We start from the raw sequence: 20,771 nt of genomic DNA, 5'->3' as shown, positions 1-20,771 counted from the left end.
CCCCCCTTCCCCCCTTCTCCTCTCCCACCCCTTCCCCCCTCTGTCCCTCTCCCCCCTCTCTCCCCTCTCTCACCCCCCTCTCCCTCTCCCTCCCCCCCCCCCTTTCTCCCCCCCCTTCCCTCCCTCTCCCTCTCCCCCCTCCTTTCTCTCCCCCCCCCTTTCTCTCCCCCCCTTTCTCTCCCCCCCCTTTCTCTCCCTCCCCCCTCTCTCCCCACCCTTTCTCTCCTCCCCCTTAAATGGGAGGAGTCTGAGGGTTTACCTGACAGCGAGCGGGGAGGGGCGGTTTCTAGTATATTTGGTTTCCAGGGACGCTCCGTGAGTTAGTTGTCAGAGGCGGCGAGCAGGTGCAGTTTGTCGCGAGTCGGTGTAGCTTTTGCAGCGGAGATTCGTAGCAAGATGCAGCAGGAATCGGACATGGATGTTGTCTGCCGCCAGCTGCAGGAGCACGGCTTGGGAGAATTCGAGTCGTTATTTAGAGGCAAGTATGGAACCAAAGAACCGTGTAAACCCTTCCCATCCGTGCCGGCTCTGCGAGGGGGTGAACGGGAGGGAGGAAGGGAGCTGGACTGGTCTATCCATGTTTTCTCCAGCGATGCTGTCTGACTTCTGCTCTCTATCTTTCGTATAAACCATCATCCGCAGTTCCTTGTTATTACTGTTCATCCCAACATTTCCCTGCAATTTTCATTGGAAGAGTTCCACACATGGCAAAGGCAAGCAGGGAAACACTTGGAAACATCCTTGACGTTTCGGTGCAATGCCTTGCACGTTTGTTGATATTAAAGATCTTGTTTTGGGGAATGCCACGGCGAGGAACGCAGACTTTTCTCATCCCTTTAAAAAAAATTGTATTTATTAGAAGTAAGTACAAGTAGTACCTTTTTTCAGGTGCCAAATATATGTTGACATGATACATTCTATGTACAACTTCATTTTTTTTTTAAAGAAAGAGAAGAGAGAAAAAGATAATAGAGAGTAGAAGAACGTGTAGTGTGTATAAAAAAAGAAAGCGGTAGTGAGGAAGAAAAGTAAGAAAGAAAAAGGAGCAAGAGCGAGATTAGCAAATAGGAGATATAACCATATAACAATTACAGCACGGAAACAGGCCATCTCGACCCTTCTAGTCCGTGCCGAACACGTATTCTCCCCTAGTCCCATATACCTGCACTCAGACCATAACCCTCCATTCCTTTCCCGTCCATATAACTATCCAATTTATTTTTAAATGACAAAATCGAACCTGCCTCCACCACCTTCACTGGAAGCTCATTCCACACAGCTACCACTCTCTGAGTAAAGAAGTTCCCCCTCATGTTACCCCTAAACCTCTGTCCCTTAATTCTCAAGTCATGTCCTCTTGTTTGAATCTTCCCTACTCTCAATGGGAAAAGCTTATCCACGTCAACTCAGTCTATCCCTCTCATCATTTTAAAGACCACTATCAAGTCTATCACCTCTATCGGCTTGTACTCGCTAGAATTTAGAAGATTGAGGGGGGATCTTATAGAAACTTACAAAATTCTTAAGGGGTTGGACAGGCTAGATGCAGGAAGATTGTTCCCGATGTTGGGGAAGTCCAGAACAAGGGATCACAGTTTAAGGATAAGGGGGAAATATTTTAGGACCGAGATGAGAAAAACATTTTTCACACAGAGAGTGGTGAATCTCTGGAATTCACTGCCACAGAAGGTAGTTGAGACCTGTTCATTGGCTATATTTAAGAGGGAGTTAGATGTGCCCCTTGTGGCTAAAGGGATCAGGGGGTATGGAGAGAAGGCAGGTACAGGATACTGAGTTGGATGATCAGCCATGATCATATTGAATGGTGGTGCAGGCTCGAAGGGCCGAATGGCCTACTCCTGCACTTAATTTCTATGTTTCTATGTTTCTAAGTCCCCCCTTAACCTTCTGCGCTCCAAAGAATAAAGACCTAACTTGTTCAACCTTTCTCTGTAACTTAGTTGCTGAAACCCAGGCAACATTCTAGTAAATCTCCTCTGTACTCTCTCTATTTTGTTGATAGGAGATGAGTTTTTATATTGTTGACCATCTTTCACCCAGACCTGAAACAGTTGGTTTTTACGATTCTGTTGCACCACATGAATCCAAGAAGTCAATAAATGGAGCCCAACTCGTTAAGAATTGATCTGGTTTATCTATTAGGAGGAGTCGCATTTCTTCAAGATGTGCTGTGTCCAACATATTTATAATCCACATTTTGAGCGTTGTATTTTTCCAAAATTTAAGTACAAGTTTTTTTGCTTTTATTAACCCATAATTTAAAAAATGAATTTTGGCATGTGTTTAATTTGTTCCCGTCTCCAGTTACTCCAAAAATAATAATTTCAGTGTTGGGTTCCATTTTTGTCTTGAATAGATTTGTCAATATATCAAAAACCACACCACAATTTATAAAGTTTTATGCAGGAAACAAAATACCAGGTGCACAACCTTTTATCCGAAAGCCTTGGGACCAGACACATTTCGGATATCGGACATTTTCGGGTTTCGGAATGGAAGATTTTTAGCGTAGATTAGGTAGGTAGCGCCGGCGGCTTGGAAAGTCTGGAGCGGCTGCCTCCTCCCCGGAGACCGCGGAATCATTGTAAATCATTGCTTAAATGTTAGTCAGTTAGTTTGGAGGGATTTTATGTGGTGGGGGTGAAGGGGGGAACTTTAATTCTTAGTCCCCTGCCTGGTCAGAGAGGCGGGGAGCGGGCAATGCCTTTCCGGGTCGCCGTGCAGTACTGTGCCGCGGCACCCACATCACAGAGCTGGGGCTGCGGGTGTCCGGCCGCGCTGGATTTGGATTTGTAGCGCCGCGCAGCCAGGGGTAGAGTTCGCCGTGGTCGGAGCTACAACCGGCGCCGCCCGTGGCTGGGCCACCGCAGCCCGGACCGCTGTGGGCCGCCGACTCCCAACATCGTGGAGACTGCGGTGGGCCGGCCACGGGCGGCGCCGGTTGTAGCTCCGACCACGGCGAACTCCACCCCTGGCTGCGCGGCGCTACAAATCCAAATCCAGCGCAGCCGGCCACAGCCCCAGCTCCACGATGTTGGGAGCCGCGGCACTGCGGTCCGGAGCTTACTGCACGGCGACCCGGTAAGGCATTGCCCGCTCCCCGCTTCTCCGACCAGGTAGGGGACTAAGAATTAAAGTTCCCCCCAAAAGCCCTCCAAACTAACTGACTAACATTTAAGCAATGATTTACAATGATTCCTACCCTCCCGCGCAATATACACTCACTCAATATACTCTCACCTTCTCTTTTATGAATGGGGATTTAGTTCCCCTTTGTTGGAGGACCGACCGGAGGTTCCGCTGTCACCTCTGCGGGCCGCCCTCGGTGAACGTTTTCAAGGACCTTTCTTCAAGGACCGAAAAAATGTCCGCTATTCGGAGGTTTTCGTTATTTGGATCTTCGGATAAAAGGTTGTGCACCTGTAGTGTGTAATATTGGCATTTTGAGATAGACATTTATCACAAATGGGAGAAATATTTGGATAACATTTATTCAGCCTAGTTTTTGAGTAATATAGTCTATGTAGTATTTTGAATTGAATTAAGTTGTGTCTTACATTAATCGAACATTTATGTGTATATATATATATCAAATACTTTTCCCATGTTTCTTTCGAGATTTTTATCATTAATTCTCGTTCATAGTCTTCTCAAAGTGCCTCTGTTGGTGGTAATTCTCTATTTAAAATACTATTATATGGATATGATATTAATTTTTGTGTCAGCCTTAATATTCATTGCTTCCAGTGGGTCTAAAATTATAATTTGAAATCTTTCTATATATTTCTTCATAAAATCGCAGATCTGTAGATATTTAAAGTATTGGTTGTCATTCAGCTTAAATTTTAATTTTAATTGTTGGAATGATAACAGATTTCCCATTTCATACATGTTGCCTACCCTTTTAATTCCCATTCTTTCCATTGTTTGTATGTTTTATCAATAAGAGATGGTTTAAATGCCGGATTATTCACTATTGGCATTAACATTGATAGGTTTCTTAATTTTAAAGTTAATTTTATTTGTTTCCAAATTCTTATTGTATTATGGATAATTGGATTCTTCTGATATATTGTGTTGTTCAATTTTATCGGGAGAAAAGGATCGCTCCTATATCACAAGGAGAACAATCCTTTTTCTCCATTCTTATCCATTCCATCTGTTAGGGAGAGCTGTCCAACCAATAAATTATATTCTTAATATGCACTGCCCAATAATAATACAAAAAATTAGGAAGTGAGAGTCCCCCATCATCTTTGGGTTTACACAGATGTTTTCTTTGAATTCTATGTGATCTATAGTCCCAAATTAAGTTGGTAATATTAGAATCTAGTTTTTTTTAAATGTTTTGCTATATATATTGGTATGTATTGAAATAGGTATAGTATTTGTGGTAAAAAAAAAATAATTTTTATAACGTTTATTCTGCCTATTAATGACAACGGGAGCGTTTTCCAGAATTTAATCGGCATTCAATTTATTTAATAATGGCATAAAATTAGCGTTAAATAATGATTTGTATCTTCTAGTAAATTAAATGCCCAAATACTTAAATTTTTCTGTTGCAATTTTAAAGGGAAATTTTAATTTTAAGGACCCGAATTCCCCTATTAAATTTAATACGATTGGAATACTCATTTGTGAATTTGTAATATGTAAAAGTATATAATCGGCATATAGTGAGATTTTATTATTTGAGTCTTTAGTATTATATCCCTGAATATTCGGATGAGTTCTTATCCTTTTAGCCATAGGCTCTATCATAAGGGCAAATAGCAGGGGTGATAATGCACATCCCTGCCTATTGCCCCTCGATAATTGGAATTTTGGAGATAACATATTATTAGTTAATATTCTTGCCGTCGGTTTATCATATAATAATTTTACCCATATAATAAAATTCTCTCCCATATTAAATTTTTGGAGTACTTTGTATAACTACTGCCACTCTACCTGATCAAATGCTTTCTCTGCATCCAGAGAGACAACTGATATATATGTTTCCGTTTTATGTGAGTACATTATATTTAATAGGTGTCTCAAATTATTAAATGATTGTCTTTTAGGTATAAACCCCGTTTGGTCTGGATTTATCAATTTATTAATTTATTTACTCAATCTTCTTGCTAAAGTCTTTGGTAAGATTTTCTGATCTGTATTTAAGAGTGATGTGGCTCTGTATGAGCCCGGTTCTTCTAGATCTTTATCTTTTTTTGGTATAAGCGTAATAGTTGATTCTGCTAATGTTTCTGGTAGTTTATTTTCGTTAAAAGCGTGAGTATATAAATTAAGTACGTGTGGGACCGTTATCTCCTGAAATCTTTTTAAACATTCATTACTAAAACCATCTGGTCCAGGCATCTTCCCATTTTTCAGTGCTTTTATTGTTTCTCTTATTTCTTCACTTGTAATCTGAGCTCCTAGTTCTTCTTGTTCTGATATGTCCAGTTTTGGAAGATTACAGTTATCTAGAAATTTTGTAATTTTACTATCTTCTATTTTAGTTTTAGATGTATATAAATTTTGATAAAATTGAGCAAACCTTTTATTAATATCCTTGGGTAATGTTAGTAGTTCGCCTTTCTCTGATTTAATTTCAATAATAGTATTTTCCTTTTCTTGTTTCTTCAGTTGCCGCGCTAAGAGTTTATGTGGCTTGTCACCAAATTTGAAATGTTCCTGTTTTGTAATTTGGAATAATCTTATTACTCTTGCCGATAAAATTCGATTGAGTTTAAACTTCAGTAGTGTAATCTTATTATGTTTATCTATAGCTGTATCTTTTGCATTATCTAATTCTAATTGTCTGATTTCCTGTTCTAACATCCGTTGTTCTGTCTTATTCTTCTAATTTTGAAAACTTTGGTATGAAATTATAACTCCTCGGATGAATGCCTTAAAAGTTTCCCATGATAAAGATGGTGAAATACCTGGTGTCTCGTTTGTCTCAAAAAAAATTTCATTTGTTGTTTTAGATATAACCTTGTGGGTTATTTAATATTTGTACATTGAATCTCCAAAGAGGTTTTATACCCGGCATTCCCTCAACTTTTAATGTAAAAGTCAACGGGGAGTGATCAGAAATAATACTGTTGTGATATTTAGGATTAGTCGTATATGGAATTAATTTTGTATCCACTAAAAATGATCAATTCGTGAGTAAGTTTTATGTACCGATGAGTAAAACGAGTATTCCCTTCAGGTTGGGTTAACTATTCTCCATACATCTGTTATATTAGTATTTTTTATATATGTGTTTAAAAATTCACTAGTCTTAGATTTTGAATTACCCTTTCTTGGTTTTATTGATTTGTCTAAATATGGATCTATAACACAATTGAAATCCCCCCTAATATTATATTTTGGTAATTATGCTTTGATATTATATCAAACATTTTCTTTAAAAATTGGGGGCTATCAAAATTTGGAACATAAATATTTATCATAGTCAGTGGTGTGGAGTAAATTTCTCCCGCAACTATAGTGTACCTTCCCTCTTTATCTGATATAGTATTCTTTAATTTAAATGGTATACCTTTCCGAATAATAATAGCCATACCTCTAGCTTTAGAAGTAAATGAAGAGTAGTAAGTTTGACCTATCCAGTTTGCCTTCAATCTCATCTGTGTTTGTTGTTTCGTATGTGTTTCTTGCTATATCATTCTTGCTATTTCTTGAAAAGCTATATCCGAATTTAATGATTCGGCCAGAATCTTACTCCTCTTAATTGGTTCATTAGCACCCCTGATATTCCAGCTGCAAAATGTAATTCCTCCGTTCTTTATTTGTCTATTGTCTTGCATTGTAAATCAGTTTTGGTGGTTTTGATTCGTAAGGTGCAACCAAATACCTCAGGACTGGGTGTTAGGTGATCATCCCAAACATTTGAAGTTGTTTTGCATCTCCTCCCTCTATTGAACCTTGATGAAAAAAAAAAGAAAGCATATGTTGTGTTAGTAATAAAAAAAATTAACAAGTGCAACTCGTGAAACTGAATAATAAAAAAAAAGTGACTTTAAGGTATCAAAAAAGCCATACCTTAAAAACAAGAAGCCATTGGTTAGCAATGTTACAAAATTTTGAGATTTTAAAAATCAAGTCTGTAATTTATCCCATCAGATAAAGCATAAAAATAAGTTAAATTTGACACCTAATTCACTTTCATATCTCAAGTATTTAAAAAGTTATGGCCATTTTCATACTGGGAAATTAGCATCTTGTTCCCTATTGATTTTCTATGGACATAACAAAAAAGCTGTGATCGTGAACAGTCAAAAGCCCATAACTTTCTTAAAAATTAAGAGAACTGAATGAAATTTTCAGTTATCATAGATTGAAGCATTCTGAAACAAATATAAAATAATCTTACTTGGATGACCTGAAATTAAAGCATATAATTAGTTAGTTACCTAATTGTAGCTAATTTCAGACTTCAATTACTAGATCTAAACATCTATCCATTTCTTAATAAATGATTAACATTTTTAAATAGCCTAAATGTCCAAATAATATTCACAAATAATTCACAATAAAACATGATTTTTAAATCTCATTTACATTAATTTATAGGCCAAATGGAAGGAATTTAGTGTTTAATTGCTGTAAATAAATGCCCATTTAAATCAGCTTTCCAGTGGGTCCCTGTGGAACGCGCTGGTTTAGAACGTTCACATTGCGGTAGATTTGTGCCCCAAATGCCGAGAAAAATACTGCGCGATATAATGGGCCCAAATTGAGCTACTCGCAATATTAAACATAGTATAAAGGGATCTTTAGAAGCCCTTTTTAATGTAAAAATATACAACCTAACTTCTGCTATTTGCTTTATGAGACCCTGCGGTTGCTGGCGGTCGCGGGTTTAGAGATTGATTTTTAAACTACTATAACTATTATTCAAGGCCTTTAAACCTAATAATAGCTTTTGCGACGGGGTCTTCCAGCGATTTTTCGTTAATAATTAACTAGGCTGAACATTTTCGATTGGAACAGTTTAGAGAAAATCGCGTTTTAAACCCGCCCCCTCTAAACAGCGCCAAAATCGCGCACACCCTCAGCAGCAGATCTTCAACGACGCTTCAGGTAGGCTTTGCAACATACCTACATTGGTGGGTAAAAATGTATTGACATCCGTAGTTGATATTATACATTGAGCTCCGTCCCCTTGACAGAGTATCATAAAAGACTGCAGGACATTTTCATCTTCTTTTAAAAAAATTATCCAATCAGGGCGGTTAAAGAGATAGCAAAACCAAGCCAGAGACAAATCAAACCTGTAAGTTCGATTCTACATGTGTATATAATATAATAATAATAATAATAATATATCTTTTATTGTCATGCACGTCAGTGCAACGAGATTTAGTGTGCAGCTCCACTGATGTACAAGAAAGGTAAATAAATACAATACATAAATAAACAAGCTGAATTGATTGACGTGACCATCTGAGGGAGACTGTCCAAAGGGGTTGGGTCAGGGGGCACTCATTAGGGCCGGTTCAGAGCCCTATGCAAGAGAATATATACATTTCCAAATTTTCTCTTATGTACCCGGGGTTGTTACACTAATCCCCACTTTTTCCTAAGTACGAGCATGTTCCAAGGGGTTAAACTTCTTTGTCTTAAGTACAGGCAGCTTCCAAGGCTTAGACATAGCCCAGCATCTGTATCTTTTCCAAGTATATTATACTCCTCCCTCCTTCACACAGGCTTATAATGTGTTAATATTATTATGCACATTTTCATTAATTATTATGTATTAGTATATATCAATTATATTTCCTTTCATTTAAACTATATTAAGATTATTTAATAATGAATAATAGCTATATAAGCTCCCCTTATCCCCCAGGCTCCATTGGTTAGTCATATTAGCATATTACATTAAACGGAAGTTAGCATTATTAAATTTGTATGGTTAATTAATTATTTACTATAAATGTATACTATAGTAATTAAGAATTTTCTTAAATCAGCAGATTTATTCCGTTCCCTTTGAATTTCTTTCATGTCCGTCAGCTTCTAAATCTTCGGCTTCCCGTTTGTTTATCTTCAAGATTTCCATTCAAGGTGAAACATGGGCTCTGCACTTGAAAACACATTCCTGACAGATAAGCCTGTCCGGTAACTGTGTGGAAAAGTTCCGCCATCTTAATTAGAGCAACGTTTTTCATTTAAAAAGTTTAATCTTCAGCATTCTCTTCTATTTTCTTTATGACATCTTGTGCGTGGTTAAATGCCAATTCTGGATCTGTAAAAGAGCGTTGAGTAGAGTTATACGTAATTTTCATTTTCGCTGGGTATATCACCCCATATCGCACCTTGGGGTATCCTTTCAGGATATTTCTTGTCTTTTTAAACAGGAGCCTTTTTTCAAGAATTTCACGGGGGTAGTCCCTGAAGAATCTAACAATGTCCCTGGAAAATGTAAGGTTCTCACCATGAGGTACCTTCTTCAATAAATTTTCCAGTTGAGATGTCTAGAAACTTCACTATAATCTGTCTTGGTGGAGCATTTGTTCCTCTTTGGAAGCGTCCTACCTGATGAGCCACATCTATCCTCGGGTTTTCCGGCAGCTTAAAAACTTCTTTGAGTAATTTGGTGACGAAATCGCACATTTGAGTTCCATGCTCTCGTCCCGCCTATACTCCGACAATTCTTAAGATCTGCCTCCTTGACCTTGCTTCCAAATCCTGACATTTATCAGTCATTTTATTCAATTGTTCCCGATCAGAATCTTGTCTTTTTTTTTTTCCCCCCCCCATCCGTGCCGGCACTGCGAGGGGGTGAAAGGGAGGGAGGAAGGAAGCTGGACTGGTCTATCCTTGTTCTTCAGCGATGCTGTCTGACTTCTGCTCTCTATCTTTCGTATAAACCAGCATCCGCAGTTCCTTGTTATTACTGTTCACCCCAACCTTTCCCTGCAATTTTCATTGGAAGAGTTCTACACATGGCAAAGGCTAGCAGGGAAGCACTTGGAAACATCCTTGATGTTTCGGTGCAAAGCCTTGCACATTTGTTGGTATTAAAGATCTTGTGTTTGGGAATGCCACGGCGAGGCACGCAGACTTTTCTCATCCCTTTCATCATTCCGGGACACCTTTCATTGTCATCAAAAGCCTCGATATTAAATGTGGCGAGTCTAATATTAGTGCCCTATTCAACGCTCTCGGTGTGTTGTGAGCTGCCGAAACGGCATCACCCCGATAACAAATGGTTTACTGCCGGGGTGGGGGGGGGGGTGGGGGGGGGGGGGGTCCCTCCTCCCTCCTCCCTCCTCCCTCCTCCCTCCTCCCTCCTCCCTCCTCCCTCCGGTACGGAACTGTTGCATTTTTCAACTTGAAATTGTGCAATCTGGTGCATACCGTAGCGAGTCTTTCAACTTACACTTGAATGCAATATTGATGCTTTAAATTGGATTAGCTATGAATAAGGTTAGGCTAAATTACATTCCTAATTACATTCCACAGTAGAGCCAGGCTCTGATCAACAGGTGCAGCACATTAATGATTTTTAGTATCTTCATGTATGGAAATCAGATTGTAATCAAACACTTGGCCTCACTACACACCTGGTACTACTCCTGACTCTAACTCCAGTTGCATACCTTCTTTCATTCCTGACCCTGAGTCCAGCCTTACACCTGGCCCCCTATTCTACCCTGATGAACCCCAAGAGCTAAATGTAACTATCTCCTGAAAACATCCAGTGAATTAGCCTCCACTGCTTTCTGTGGCAGAACATTCCACAGATTCACAACTCTCTGGGTGAAGAAAGCTTGTCATCATCTCACTTAACTGGCCTACCCTTTATTCTTAAACTGTGACCCCCTGGTTCTGAACTCCCCCAATTTTTCCTGCAGTTACAGTAGATGAAAATCTAGCAGGCAAGTCGGATGCTTTCTCCAACCACCCCCATTTGAAGTCCACTATCTTCCACTGTTACTACCCAGTGCTTGGTACCTACTTCCAGCAGCCACTGGTTGTCCTCCAGGATGCACCGACCCGCAGCCTGATCCATGACGGTCACCAGGGCGAATTCGGCACAGAGACTCTAACGGCAGCGGCGCATCGCTTCCGACGCTTCCGGCGGCCCGGGACTCTTGCACTGAGGCTGCTCCATGACCGGAGCTGCAGCGAGCGACTCGCCAGCCCGGCAAACACTCGCCAGCCCTGGCACTCCGTCCGCATCTGCCCCACCGCTGCTTCTGCTTCCATCCCTCCCACAGCCCCGGCTCTCCAACACCGGCGGCCCATGCAGTTGATATGAATTTTGAAATTCTCGTTGATCACAGAATTTCTCACGACAGAGCGTGAGAAATTTGTGATCAGCGTGAGAGTGTGAGAATTTGTCAAAATGTGTGAGTCTCACGCTCAATGCGTGAAAGTTGGCAGCCCTGATGCTGTTCCCCCTAATCATCAGGGTGTTGGGAATCTTTGCCTGGGCTATGTGGTATAGACATGATTCTTATTTGAATATTGCTTTCACTTTCATTTTCCCTTACACCCTCTCATTAGATGAAAAGTTTTTCAGAGCCATCTTGCCAATGGTGACAATATGTTATTTTGAAAAGAAGGATGTAAGGTAAGCAAAACTTTTGGTTCAGGCCTTGGGGGAATGAAGTGACAGAAGGAATTAGAATTCAGGGCAGAGACAGCAAAGAGGTTCCAGAAATTCTTGCTATTGAGGAGTGCAGCGTAGGTTTATAAGGTTAATTCCCGGGATGGCACGACTGTCATATGCTGAGAGAATGGAGCAGCTGGACTTGTACATTCTGGAGTTTAGAAGGATGAGATGGGATCTCATTGAAACATATAAGATTGTTAAGGGCTTGGACATGCTAGAGGCAGGAAACATGTTCCCAATAAGAATAAGGAGTAAGCCATTTAGATCGGAGACGAGGAAACACTTTTTTTCACAGGGAGTGGTGAGTGTGGAATTCTCTGCCTCAGAGGGCGGTGGAAGCAGGTTCTCTGGATGCTTTCAAGAGAGAGCTAGATAGGGCTCTTAAAAATAGCGGAGTCAGGGGATATGGGGAGAAGGCAGGAACGGGGTACTGATTGGGGATGATCAGCCATGATCACATTGAATGGCGGTGCTGGCTCGAAGGGCCAAATGGCCTACTCCTGCACCTATTGTGTATTGTCTATTGTCTATTGAAAGTGTAGGAAGAAACTGCAGATGCTGGTTTACACTGAAAATAGATACAAAATGTTGAAATAACAGTGCAGGGGCAGAAATCCCGGGGGGGGGGGAGAACACGTCACACTCCCGTTATGAGAGGTGGGGGACGATCCCCACCCCCATTTTTTGTAATCCGGATTTTGAAACGTGGTGAAATCTCCACTTTCCGCGAGACGGTGGAGGTGGGACTGCTGATCGAGGAAGACGGTTGGACGAGTGAGACGTCGGTCAGCAGGCAATGGGGGCGGGACATGATGATTCAGCGCGATGTTTGAAGGAGGGAGGTGTCGGTCAGAGGCGGAAGTAGGGGGGCTGAGACTGAGGATAGAGCGCGGTGATTGTAGGAGGGAGACGTCCGTGGAGCAAAGATTAGAGCGGAGCTTGAATTTCTTGCCCAGGTCATAGGGTCACAAGCGAAAAACACTCTCGGCAGCCCTGAACACAGACCTGCGCCTCATCCGCAGCCAAGATTGATCCCGGGTCTTCGGCATTGCAAAAGCTGCCGAATCGCCACTGGACCATCCCCGTCCCCACCCGAATGCCCCCCCCACACACACCCAGGGGCGGCCAAAGATGTCGTGAGTGAGACGGGAGCGGTGCCCTCAGCCATCGCAGAGAAGCAGCGCTAAACCCTAGCTCAACTCTGTCAGTCCCGCCAGGTTAACCTACAGCCCTGCCTGGACTTGCGGGAATGACGACCCAGGCTTATGGCCAGCGCGGAAAAGCAGCGCTAGCTCCATGGCTCCGGACTGGTGTCCCGTCAGTCCAGGCGGGGCTGTAGGTTACCCCGGCGAGTCGAGCGGCATTTAGTGCTGCTTCTCCGCACTGGCCATAAGCCTGGGCTGTCGTTCCCGTAATTACCGTCCACCGGGCCCACGGCCAAAGCCTCCGAAGCCGTGAGTGTGAGTGTGCGCATGCGCGCCGCGGCCGCTAAGAAACTGTGTCCCCCCCGGTCCCCTGGTCCCCCCATGTTTTGATAGAGATTTCCGTGTCTGACTGAGTGGGACAGGCAGCATGGATATAAGTAATGTGTGACATTTCAGATAGAGGCCGTTCTTCAGACTAAGAGTCGGGAGAGGGAGACACAGATATGGAAAGGTAAGGTGTGAAAATGAGACATCAAAGGGGACAAAGTTCAAGGAAAATGTAGAATAGATCATTGTTAGCTCGGGAAAGATGATGAAGCTAACAAAGAAAAAATGTAATGTCTCGACCTGAAATGTCACCCATTCCCTCTGCTGAGATACTGCCTGTCCCGCTGAGTAACTCCAGCTTTTTGTGTCTGTCTTCGGTTTAAATCAGCATCTGCAGTTCCTTCCTACATAAAATTTAATCAGGACAGTCAGACTGGTCGGAGAACTAGGATTGGGGTTGGATTGAGAGTGAGGGAAAGCAAGGGTTACTTGAAGTTAGATAAGTCAATATACTGCTGGCTTGTAAGTTGCCCAAGCAAAATACGAAGTGCAGTTCCTCCAATTTTCCTGTTCCCTAAAGTATTGAGCAGTGGGAAAACAGATGGAATTCTCGTCTGTATTCATTTTTCTAATTGTATAAAAAAAATTATTGCCAATAGTTCAGTCTGTGGTGTGCTTTGATTCCATAACTAGTTACTGGAGGGGTGCAGAGGGAGCTAAGAAACAATGGTCTTAAGAGTCGTGCAAACGGGCACATCGGGCCACCGAGTTGTGCTGCCGGCAAGCACACATTTACACCAATCATTATGAAACCTACTTTCCCATCAACTTTATAGTAGCCACCTGATCTACCAACCTGTGTGTCTTTGGGGTGTGGGAGGAATTAAGAGCAACTGGAGGAAGCCCGTGTGGTCACAGGTAATGTGCAAACTCCACGTAGCATTAGAGTTCTGGATTGAACCTGGAGCAGTGAGACGGTGGCTTTGCCAGCTTTATAATGGTGCTGCTGATCCAAATGGATGGTGAGCAGTGGCGTAGCGGGGGGGGGGGCAGAGGGGCGGTTGCCCCGGGCGCTAAATTTTTAGGGGCACAAAAAAAGTGTTGGATAAATTGTTTTTATAAAATGGCAAAAAAAATTGTTCTAAAGGCACGCTGCACCTCTTTGGCAGCCTTCCCCTGAATTATTGTAATAAAATGTAACATTTTTTGCCATTTTATAATTTTTTTTAATCCAACAAAATCCAGCGCCCCTAAAAAGTCTTAAGTCTTTGTCTCATCCCTTCTTATTCTCCCTCTGCGCCGAGGCCTATGCCGCTGTCCCTGCTGCCGCTGTCGTCCACTGGGCCCGCGGTCGGGTCGAGTGGCCGCTGCCGCCGGAATGTGCCCCAGCTCCGAGTTCTGGTCGCCGCTGTCCCAGCTCCGAGGCCATGTGGCCGCTATTGCTGCCCCCGCTCCGAGGCCAGGCCGCCGCTGTTGCTGCCGCTGTCCCAGCTCCGAGGCCAGGCTGCCGCTGTTGCTGCCGCTGCCGCTGTCCCAGCTCCGAGGCCAGGCAGCCGCTGCCGCTGTCCCAGCTCCGAGTTCTGGTCGCCTCTGCCGCTGTCCCAGCCGCGGCTGCCCCAGGCCCGAGGCCGCCAGCTCCGCCATTAGGCCTAGACGGAGAAGGGGGATACGACAAAAGAAGTCGCATCCCCCGAAGGAAGAGACCAAAAACTAGGATTGGGGTTGGATGGAGAGTGAGGGAAAGCAAGGGTTACTTGAAGTTAGATAAGTCAATATTCATACTGCTGGCTTGTAAGTTGCCCAAGCAAAATACGAAGTGCAGTTCCTCCAATTTTCAAGTTCCCTAAAGTATTGAGCAGTGGGAAAACAGATGGAATTCTCGTCTGTATTCATTTTTCTATTTCTATTAAAAAAATTATTGCCAATAGTTCAGTCTGTGGTGTGCTTTGATTCCATAACCAGTTACTGGAGGGGTGCAGAGGGAGCTAAGAAACAATGGTCTTAAGAGTCGTGCAAAAGGGCACATCGGGCCACCGAGTTGTGCTGCCAGCAAGCACACATTTACACCAATCATTATGAAACCTACTTTCCCATCAACTTTATAGTAGCCAACTGATCTACCAAGCTGTGTGTCTTTGGGGTGTGGGAGGAAATCAAAGCAACTGGAGGAAGCCCATGAGGTCACAGGTAATGTGCAAACTCCACGTAGCATCAGAGTTCGGGATTGAAACTGGAGCAGTGAGATGGTGGCTTTGCCAGCTTTATAATGGTGCTGCTGATCCAAATGGATGGTGAGGGATGTATTCTGTGGTATATCTGAGTCTTTGCATTGCCTGGGAGGTAATTACTATTTTATTTTCAATCTAGAGCCCTGGGAGACCGATTAAAACTGATCAATTGCATGAATATGTTCTGGCAGAACCCTATTGACGCAAAGGTAAGATGATACTCCTGACGGGGCATTAAACCATCACTGGGTTTTGGTTGATTATCACGTGGGCGCAGCCTCTGGAGAATTGACGGCGTGCAGAGCCTTCAAATATCCTGTGACTGCACCCATGTGATAGTTGCAAGGCAGTAGAATTGTTGCCTTGCAGCACCAGGGACCTGGGTTTGATCCTGATTACAGGTGCTGTCTGCATGGAGTTTTTATTTTCTCCATGACTGGGTGGGTTTCCTCCGGGTGCTCCAGTTTTCTCCCACACTCCAAAGACACAGAGGTTTGCAGGTTAATTGGCTATGGCGAAAAAACCTGTAAATTGTCGCTAATGTGTAAGATAGTGCAAATGCACGAGGTGATCGTTGGTCAGCATGGTCTCGATGGGCCAAAGGGGCTGCTTCCACACTATATCTAAAGTTTAAAGAAATTTAGAATTTTTTAAAAGGTGGGTTTCCATGCATGAATGAGGGATTGTTAGACTGCAATTAATCTAGTGAGGTTAGAGCTCCTGGTAAAGGCAGGGGCTCACGGCTCCCCAGAAAAGGGGGTTGGGCATATGAATTGGACGTCATATTTATAAATGAAGGGGGTTCAATGGTGAATGTGAATGTGTTGTCATTGATAAGGGAACAGAAAATAAAAACTTTGCTTCATGGCAAGAAGAATGTAAGATTTGTGAGAATGTGGAACAAAACACGGCATGCTGAACAAACTCAGCGGATCAGGCAGCATCTAAGGAGTGAATGAGCAGGCGACATTTCTGATTGGAACCATTCATTCTGGAATGTGGAACCTTTCTCCCTCTTAGAAGCTATGATAGGAAAAAAAAAAAGAAAATGATGGGGAAAAACCCAGCGTGAAAGGCAGCGCGTGGAGAATGATAAATTACCTAGATTTATTTAATGGGAAACATAAACACAATGTGGGGGACGGGGGTAGAAGGTAAAGGTTCATAGGTTTAGGTGAGGAGGGGATTGGTTTGCTCTTGGGCCTGGTCAAACTGTAGATGTTGGGTTATATAAAGATAGACGCAAGGTGCTGGACCAGAAACATCGTCCATCCGTTTTCACCAAAGATGCTACCCGACCAGCTGAGTTACTCCAGCACCATTTGTCTATCTTAGTGGATATTTAAATGTAGAACTCTATAAATACCATAATAACCAACAAAAAAAAACAATAATAGTGCGAAGATAAAAACAATGCCCCCAAGTCTATGTTATTCGGAGCTTATTTGGAGGTTGTAGTGTTTAATAGCCTGATGGTTGCAGGGAAGAAGGTGCTTCTGAACCTGGACGTTACAGTTTTCAGGCTCCTGTAACTGTACTCCGATGGCAGGAGTGAAACGGATTTGGCCACGGTGGTGTGGGCCTCTGATGATGCTGGCTATCTTTCTGAGACAATGACTCCTACATATCACTTAAAAAGATTAACAGAGCATTGACTTCCCTGCAGGTGTTCAACGACCCGATTCACGGCCACATTGAGATGCCCCCACTGCTCGTCCGCATCATTGACACCCCGCAGTTCCAGAGGCTTCGCTTCATTAAGCAGCTCGGAGGGGCCTACTTCGTCTACCCTGGGGCTTCCCACAACCGCTTTGAGCACTCCATCGGGTAAGGACCAGGCGAGCAATTCTGGAATGTGTGGGAAGGAACTGCAGATGCTGGTTTATACGGAAGATAGACACAAAAGCTGGGTCAGGCAGCATCTCTGGAGATAAAGATTAGGAGGTGTTTTGGATCGGAACCCTTCATCAGACTGAAAGTAGTAGTGGGGGAGAGAAATAACCTGGAGGCGGGAAAAAGCCAGAACAAATCGGGGCAGGCAACAGATGACCTCAATGGACCATTGTTAGATGTGGAATGTGTGATAACGAGGGATACAAAGAGTCGAACAGTGGATGTGGTAGGATGACTAGGATAAGGGGGGAGGGGGGGGGGGAATGCAGGAGTTACTTGAAATGAGAGAAATCAACGTTTGTACCTCTGGGTTGTAAGTTGCTCAAGCGAAACATGAGGTGTGGATTTGAGATGTCCGTTGGCCTGGTTCCAGCAGGTGAGTACTCCTCCAAAGAGAGGTCCATCTCCCCAGAGTTGATGAGGTAACTCCATCCCACATGATTGTTCGGTGGATGTTCTGAGCTGTGGGAGCTTCGTAACCAAGCCCGAGCTCGGTGCCCTTTTGTTGCTGTCATGTGACTGGCCAGGGTGCACTAAAGGCTTCAATCTCTCATCTGGGAAATAATGTAGAAACAAAGAACTGCAGATGTTGGTTAATACACAAAGGACACGAAATGCTGGAGTAACTTAGCGGGTCTGGCAGCATCTCTGAAGTTGAGGAGTCTGACAAAGGATCTCAAACCAAAACGTGGCCTATCCTTGTTCTCCATAGTTGCTGCTTGATCTGCTGAGTTGCTTCAGCACTTTGTGTCCTTCTGTAAAATACCTTCACTGGTCTTTGAGCAAATGCAGTCACCTCCTCCTCTGTGCCCCTTGGTTTAGTTTTAGCTTAGAAAAATAGCGTGGAAACAGGCCCTTCGGTCCACCGATTCCACACTGCCCAATGATCACCCATACACTAGTTCTATGTTATCCTAGTTTCACACACTAGATGCAATTTACAGAAGCCAATTATCCTACAAACCCGCATGTCTTTGGAAGTGGGAGGAAACCGGGGCACTCGGAGAAAACCTGCGCGGTCATAGGGAGACCTATAAACTCCGTACAGACTGCACCAGCAGTGTGGAAGAAATTAATTTAGAAATTAATGTTCAATGAAAAGCGGAGACTTGGCAGATTTGCTTCGAGATTTTATTGCATATATCATGGAGAGATGGCTGCAGTAAACTGCTCACCAGTTTTCTGACTTCACAACAGAATTAGCTGATAGTTATACTGTGCAATAAACAACTTTTGTTAGATACTACTCTACGAAAATATTCTATCAACTACATAGGTACCAAGTATTTCATTAGTCATAACGTATTTTCTGTTTATGTTAATCTTATTCAACAACAGATGGTTAATACAAGTCAAACACAAAACAAGGGCATCTTGAATTATTCTCACTTTTTATGAGGCCCGCACAAGCATCCCTTCTCCGAGCCAATCATGAGCCTCCCATTTACAGTAACATTTCTATACTACTAGCTGTACTGGGCATGGGTTATCTACTGTAACTTCTCACAAATGAAAAACAAGCTTCATTATCTCCTCTACTATTTCATGTTTACATTTACCAGCCACCATTCAATACATTCCTAGACAATTTCAAGCAGCACTTGTAACAAACAGCAATCTTCTTCTTCTTGCGTATGGCGTGCACAGCCTAAAGTTGTAGGACAACTTATTCTATTTGATTGTGCACGCCAGGTTAATTGCATTCGTCGAAACCGGGCGGACCACGTGAAGGTTGCAATCTCCCACCCCACAAACAGCCATCAGGGTGTAACTATTTAATTATTCTGACTCGTGTCTGGTGTGTCAACAAAATAATAGAGGGAAGACGCCTGCAAAATTTGAATACATGAAATTCCTTTTGAGAATTTGCAAATTGATTTTGTACATATGCCTGCAGCAAAAGGTTTTAAATACATTCTGGTCATAGTTAATATGTTGTCCAGATTGGTGGAAGCACACCCCACAAGGAAGGTGATGCAAGAACGGTAGTCAATATTTTATTGAAAGAAATAATATCTAGATTTGGGATACCCATGGGAATAAACAGTGACAGAGGAACTCATTTCACCAGTAAATTAGTTCAGAATTTGTCGAAGGCTCTTGGGTTTCAATGGAAATTACAGTCAAGAGTTAATAGTCTAACCTCACTCTGCCGATTCCCACAAACTTCTTCTGCGAGATGCGAGAGATGCCAATAGTCACATCCAAAACACCCTTTCGTTACCTTGTTCAATTCCAATCAAAATTGAGTAAGGAAGGATATTAATTTTTCTTCCAGTTCCCTCGTTGATCTTTATGATCAACACTTATAGTAAGAAAGCATATTTATATTTTCTCTCATTAATCAATTGCAAAAATGGAGACATATATGTGTCCAATTATAATTTTGGTTGGAATCCATCCTTGAGCTAGCAAAGGGATACTTCCTTGTGCATGCGAAGGGATACGGGCACAAAAGCAACATTCTAATCAGATAAGGAAGCTTGTTTTTCTTACAGCAGCGAGTTCACTGTATTCTGTGTGAAAGTTGTTAGTTGAATTTCATGTTTCAATTTCTACCTTCAACCTGTTTATTGTAACTCTCTAGATGCCTCACTTCACCCTCACATCCCCTCTGATCCCACAATGTTAGTATATTCATGTATTTAATACTACAAATATAGTTAAAAAGGAATGTCTACATTTTAATACTCTTTTTATCATTACAACATTTTACAGTTCTTGTGTTTCCTTCTCTTCGAGGGTTCCGTCTGAGTGATGCAGTTTACATCTGGTGGCAGGTATCCAATCGGGTTTTTCTTCTACTTTTACTGCTGTCCGTGTTGTTAGCAGCACCAAATATGCTCCTTTCCACCTAGAAGAGAAAGAATCTTTGTTCATTGCTCGCACATAAACCTAATCTCCTGGTTTAAACGGGTGCATATTTCCTTCTGCCGGAAGGACCTGTGCCTGCTTAACTTATAGATTTTACCAACATGGCTTGAGCTAATCTTAAGGATTTTTCATCATTCCATTTCAGGACTACCTTCTCAGGAATCATCGGGGGTCAGGTTCCCAGGGCTCTCACTTAACTTTTTTTCCCTGTTGCCAGCCGGGCAACCTAAGCAGCTTTTTGGGTTGCCAAATGACAGTTTAGGTGGTCATTTAAGACGGTTTGCATGACGCGTGCGATAATATGCTCGGACGAAGTGTGTAGTTACCAGTTGGAATTATGCTCGATGAAGCATTCACATATTATTTCTGCTTCAAATAAAGTCACAAACTAAACATATTCACCAATCAAGACATGATATATACCACAATGACATGCAGCAAAATTATAATACAGTATCTCAACTCTTTTTACACATTGCAATTAATGCAATTTCTATTAGTTCTTTCCACTTCCAAACAAAAATGTGGTTGGATTATTCAGAATATGATCAACCTGTGTCAATAAATCCTGGACCATGGTAACATATATGCTTAACCATGCATACTGCAGATTGATTCAAACATGTTTTCTGTGAAGGATCGAAAATTACCATGACATGA

The 20,771-nt window shown here is 42.5% G+C and overlaps 1 protein-coding gene across 1 annotated transcript in view; it reads left to right on the top strand.

Moving 5' to 3' along the window:
* Positions 1–20,771, top strand: part of LOC116986349 (deoxynucleoside triphosphate triphosphohydrolase SAMHD1-like) — a 230,967-nt gene that overhangs the window by 97,020 nt on the left and 113,176 nt on the right. Inside the window, exons 2-3 of the mRNA XM_033041795.1 lie at positions 15,486–15,553; positions 17,011–17,171. Coding sequence (XP_032897686.1) covers positions 15,518–15,553; positions 17,011–17,171 — 197 coding nt within the window. The 5' untranslated portion in view covers positions 15,486–15,517. The remainder of the gene's footprint in view (positions 1–15,485; positions 15,554–17,010; positions 17,172–20,771) is intronic.

The sequence above is a fragment of the Amblyraja radiata genome, chromosome 23 (genome assembly GCF_010909765.2).
Source record: "Amblyraja radiata isolate CabotCenter1 chromosome 23, sAmbRad1.1.pri, whole genome shotgun sequence".
Taxonomy (NCBI): Eukaryota; Metazoa; Chordata; class Chondrichthyes; order Rajiformes; family Rajidae; genus Amblyraja; species Amblyraja radiata.
The sequence above is the reverse complement of the archived record's forward strand: the minus strand, read 5'-3'. Positions and strand labels throughout refer to the sequence as shown.